Below are 4826 nucleotides of genomic sequence, written 5' to 3' on the forward strand. Positions count from 1 at the left end.
GAGGTTGTGTGGGGTGCGCCGGCCAATCGGCAGCGGGCCGGGGAAAACAAAGAGTGGGCAGCACGCATGCATGCGGCACGCGCGCCTCGGCGGGGCGCTCACGCCAAGGAGCGAGCTCACATGCGACACATGCGGGGCCTGTTTGAGTTTGAAATCGTGCGGATGAGGGGGACTGCGGGGGCTGGGCCGCGGTGTGTGAGGGGGCGCACCTCATTCAGGTTGGTGCGCTCGCCGCCGGTGTTGCGCACAACCAGCATCCTCCGGCTTGAGCTGCGCGGCGTGGCGGGGAGCGAAGGGGTTTGACAAGTGGGTTCAGGGGCGAGGCGCACGGCTGGGGGCTCGGGCATGGCCTCACGGCCTGATACGAAAGGGCCGTGCGTGGGTGGGTGGGGATCGCAAAACCACGGCAGAAGCCTTGCGAGCCTCGCGCACGGCCGTAGGTAGCTTTTCGTATGCCCCTGTACATCTTTCCGCAGCAGGGTGCGGCCGCGACGACGTGGAGCGAGCCCGCGGTCCGAGTCGAGGTGTCGGGGAAAGGGCACTGTCGGTGCCACGCAGAGCTGGCGGGCTCTGTAACGGATATCCAGGACAATCTCCTATCATTCCACAGCGCTAACTCACCGCACGGGCAGCGCCGTGGCCAGGCCAGCCTTCCGCATAACGAGCGCCATGTTGCTGCTGTGCGTAGGCGTCGAAAGACGTGAGAGCGTGAGGTGCAGGTGTGTGAACACGCGGCAGCGATTATGAGACACGAAGCTGGCGGTTTGGGCTTGAGATTCGCGCTCCAGAACTGGGAGCCGGAGAGACGGGCCGCGTGTGCCGAGACGAGGCTGTTACGTAGGCACAATTTTCTCGTTGAAGGCCACGAAGAGTTGCTGAAGATGGCGCAAGAGGCAGTTGTAGGCAAGCCGGCACGCAGCTGTCCACAGCGCCGATTGGGCAGCTGCGCAAAGGGCGCGCCGCCAGGCGGGCCTTGTCCAGTGCCTGTGGCAGGGCCTTTGCCGCAAAATACCTATCAGGAGGACAGGCTAGACGTGCAACAGACGGGGCAGGACGAAAGCGGCCTTTCCTGCCATCGCTGAATGCCGCCCCGCTGTCATCCATGTGCACGTGCCCGTCCTTAGGGAAAAACAACTGCGGCCGCCACCGCGGTGTATTCGATGCCGAACACCACCCCTGCAGCCTGCATTATGTCAATGTAACATGTTTGTGGACGATTGAATATCGCGTATGAATGGTGAGGCCGTGAAAGGCAAGTAAGTGCGCGTGCCCGCTGCACCATCGAGCGGCAAGCCGCCGGCCGGCGGCCGCGCTTGCGCGCAGCCAAGGGCGGGTTTCAGCTGACCAAGGCGAGCAGCGAGCCTACAGGTCGCACCATACTGCCCTTTCAAAAATGCCATGTTTCGAACTGGCAGGCGCTGACGTGGCGTCCTGGAGAGCCCTTGATCGTGGTAAGAAAAGGGCCCGAGGGTCACGCCGCCGCGGCCTGCTGCTGCTTCCCGCTGCCGCACCCACCGCCGCAGCACGAGCCGCCGCCGCTGCCGCTCTCCTGCTGCTGCTGCTGCTGCTGCGCCGCCGCCGCCTCCGGCTGCTCGAAGGCGCGGCTGCTGGCGTTGCCGGCGTCGTAAGGCAGGAAGGCCGGGCGGCTCTTGAGGCCGAGCATCGCAAACATCTTCGCGTCCTCGTTCCTAGGGGTGACGTCACCGGGCGTCATACGTGACGTCATCGGCGGCCGCGGGGACCGTGAGCTTGTGCGGGCACGTGGGCGGGCCTTCCGCGGGGCGCGGCCGGCGTGCATTCGCTGCTTGCGACGACGCGGTCAGGCGGAGCAACATCCGATCCATCCCCCGTCACACACGAATGAACAACAAGCAGGTGCTCGTCCCCACGAGCAGGCGCACTTGCAACAGGCGAGAGCGGAGGTGCAAACAAGCACGCGTCCGCCGGCGCGCACCTGTCGTTGTTGGGGGTGGTGAGCAGCTTGTCGCCATCAAAGATCGAGTTGGCGCCCGCCAGGAAGGCGAGCGCCTGGTCAGCTTCCGTAAGATCGAGGCGGCCGGCGGAGAGCCGCACCACGGTGCGGGGCATGACGACGCGCGCGGTGGCGATGCAGCGGACGAGGTCTAGGCCGCTGGGGGACTCCTGGTCCTGTGTGTGTGTGTTGGTTGTGTGTGTGTTGGTTGTGTGTGTGTGTGTGTGTGTGTTGGTTGTGTGCGTGGTGGAGGGCAGGGGGGCATGGTGTGGGGGCTGGATGTGAGGTGTGTAGTTGGTTAGTAGGAAGTGCGTGCCACCGACGGCAGGGCGGCGCAGGGGGCACTCGAACAGACAGGCAAGGCCCGAGGCCGGGGCGGCGCGCGGGCCATGAGAACGTCGGGGCCGAGCGCGCGCGGCTGCAAGGCCGGCGGGCGGCGAGGCTGCACCACGGCAGGGTGGCTGCGAGGGCGGCGAGGGCCGCAGGGGGCGGGGCTGAAAGGCGGGGTCGGAAGGAGGCAAGGGGCCGCAAACCAACCTGGAGGGGCGTGCCCTTGACAGCAACGAGGCGGTTGATTGGGACGCTCTCGGGGTGGGCCGGCAGGGTGGCCAGCTGCGGGGCGGCACGCGTGGGGGTTTTGGAGGGGCACGCTTTATAGGTGGCGTGTGGGGGTGTGGGGGTGAGCGGGTGGGCGCTGCTGGGAGGCGGGCGCGGCAGGGGCATCCCAGCCGCGCCGCGGCTGGGCCGCTGCTGCCTCCCCGCACTCACGCGTGCACAAACATACATGCACACCCACGCCACGCCCCCACACAAACAACAGCACAAACGCGCTCTCCCCCTGCCGTGCTACGAATACTCACACCCACGAGAAGCTATCACGCGCGGCGCACCTGCAGCAGCAGCCCGACCCGATCCTCCTCAGCCTCGCCCAGGCCGATGATGCCGCCTGCACACACGCTGATGCCGGCGTCGCGCACGGCCTCCAGCGTCGCCAGCCGGTCCTGTGTGTTGGGTGATTTTGTAGTGTGTGAGGTGTGTGTGATGTGTGTGTGATGTGTGTGTGCGCGCGCGCGCGCTTGCATGTGCTGGTGAATCAGCGGTGTGCATGCACAGAGAATGTAGGAAACGGTGTGTGTATGTGTGTGATGTGTGCGCGTGTGTGTAACAGATAGCGACTATGTTGAGTTTAATATGGCATGGCCCAGATCTGGCAGAGCACACCACCCCGCTCGTGTCAGCAACCTGCTGCCTGACTCCCCCCGCACGCGCACAGCCACTCGGTGCGTCCCCCCTCAAATCCTGCTTAACGGCCGCCGCCATGGGTTCGTCGATGGGTTCGCACTAACCTCGTACTTGCGCGTCGTGGTGATCTTGCCGTAGTACTCGGGGCTGGTGTCGAGGTTGTGGTTGTAGGCCGTCAGCCCCGCCTGGCGCAGCTGCTGCGCCTGCTCGGGCGTGACCATCCCGAGGGTCGTGCACACCTGGCGGGGGCGGCGGCCGGCGGCGTCATGGCGTTGCGCTTGAGCATGAGTGCAGCAAGGCGGGGCGGCAGGGCGCGTTCCCGGGCGCCCATGCGTGCGGCTCGCCCTGCGCCTACGCTCCGAGAATCCAGGTGCCGTGGGAACCCGCACCCATAGTTGAAAACGTCAAAGCCCCACAGCTCGGGACGGCCGCCGGTGAGGAACGCGGGGCGTCTCGGCAACATGATGCGCTCGGCGCACATGTGTGCACACGACCCAGCGCACACAAACTGCCACGCGCGGGCTTTTGTGTGTGTGCGTGTGTGTTTGTGTGCGCGCGCGTGCGTGTGTGTGTGTGTGGGGGGGGCTGCGCACCTCCATCCCGAGTCCGCGGATGCGACGGACCATCTCCAGCACACGCTCCCACTGGCGCGGCCCGACCTGCCGGGTTTTTAGGGGGGGCACGGGGCCAGGCAGGGTTTAGGGCCAGCCGACTTGGATTTTGTGTGCGTCGGACTTGATGTGAATGTGGTGTGTGTGTATGTGTATGTGTGTGTGTGTGTGTGTTGTGTTTGCAGTATGTGGCGTGTGTGTTGGTTTAGTAGCCGCCCCATCAGGCACCATGATATTGTAGGACGGCTGCTCCAGCGAGAGTTGCTGCAGCAAACACACACATGGGCACCCCAGCGGCGAGGCAGGGCCGACAGCGCCAACGCGCGTGCGGCGTCGGCGCCTCGACAGGGGTCGGGGTCGGGGTTTTGGAGGGCCGGGCGGCGACGGAATCGCGGCGGCGGCAGCTGCCGGGAAACTGCGCGTCTTCAGCTCTCACCTGGGAGGGCCCCCTCCAAGCGGCACCCATGCAGAAGCGCGTGCTGCCGGACTCGCGCGCCCGCACCGCCGCCTGCGCGGGGCGCCAGAGGATTGGATTAGGATTGTTACAAGATCCCGCGGTCGCCCACTCCTGGAGCCATGCAGGCTCATGGGATATGACTTGGTAGCATCAGCATTGTGTGACAGGGATTCAAGGGGCCACTGTTTGCCGTTCAAAGCAGAGGGAGGGGCGCTTGTCAGAGCACTTGCGGCCGGGCCCAGCCGCCGGCGCCATGTCCGTGGGGTTGGACGCTGCCTGCTGCCTGGCTCTGTTCCTCTCATGTCGCCAGCTCTTATTGCACCTCACGCCTACGCGCGCTTTAATCTCTCCACTCCCTCTCCTCGTCTCTTACCACCCACCCTCACACTCGACAAACACACGCATCCACACACACACACACACACACACGAACGTGCACACACGCACACATGCTGTCAACCCCTCCCCCACGAACTCAACTGCCTGCCCTGCATCCCCTCCCCGCACCCCCTCACAACACACGCGTCTACACACACACACACAC

The 4826-nt window shown here is 65.5% G+C and overlaps 2 protein-coding genes across 2 annotated transcripts in view; both read right to left on the minus strand.

Annotated features, from left to right (window-relative positions):
- Positions 1 to 671, minus strand: part of MNEG_3912 (Photosystem II polypeptide, chloroplastic Flags: Precursor) — a gene marked incomplete at both ends in the record, with an annotated part of 2116 nt that extends 1445 nt beyond the window's left edge. Inside the window, 2 exons of the mRNA XM_014047606.1 lie at positions 210 to 270; positions 622 to 671. Coding sequence (XP_013903060.1) covers positions 210 to 270; positions 622 to 671 — 111 coding nt within the window. The remainder of the gene's footprint in view (positions 1 to 209; positions 271 to 621) is intronic.
- Positions 672 to 1471: 800 nt separating this feature from the next.
- On the minus strand, positions 1472 to 4537 carry MNEG_3913 (biotin synthetase; the record flags this gene model as incomplete). The annotated part of the gene is made up of 8 exons (XM_014047607.1): positions 1472 to 1688; positions 1955 to 2148; positions 2510 to 2584; positions 2863 to 2973; positions 3319 to 3453; positions 3808 to 3873; positions 4262 to 4333; positions 4466 to 4537. 8 exons carry the CDS (start codon positions 4535 to 4537, stop codon positions 1472 to 1474), a joined length of 942 nt encoding a protein of 313 aa, XP_013903061.1.
- Between the last annotated feature and the right edge of the window lie 289 nt (positions 4538 to 4826).

Source organism: Monoraphidium neglectum (genome assembly GCF_000611645.1).
Source record: "Monoraphidium neglectum strain SAG 48.87 unplaced genomic scaffold scaffold00517, whole genome shotgun sequence".
NCBI classification, from domain to species: Eukaryota; Viridiplantae; Chlorophyta; class Chlorophyceae; order Sphaeropleales; family Selenastraceae; genus Monoraphidium; species Monoraphidium neglectum.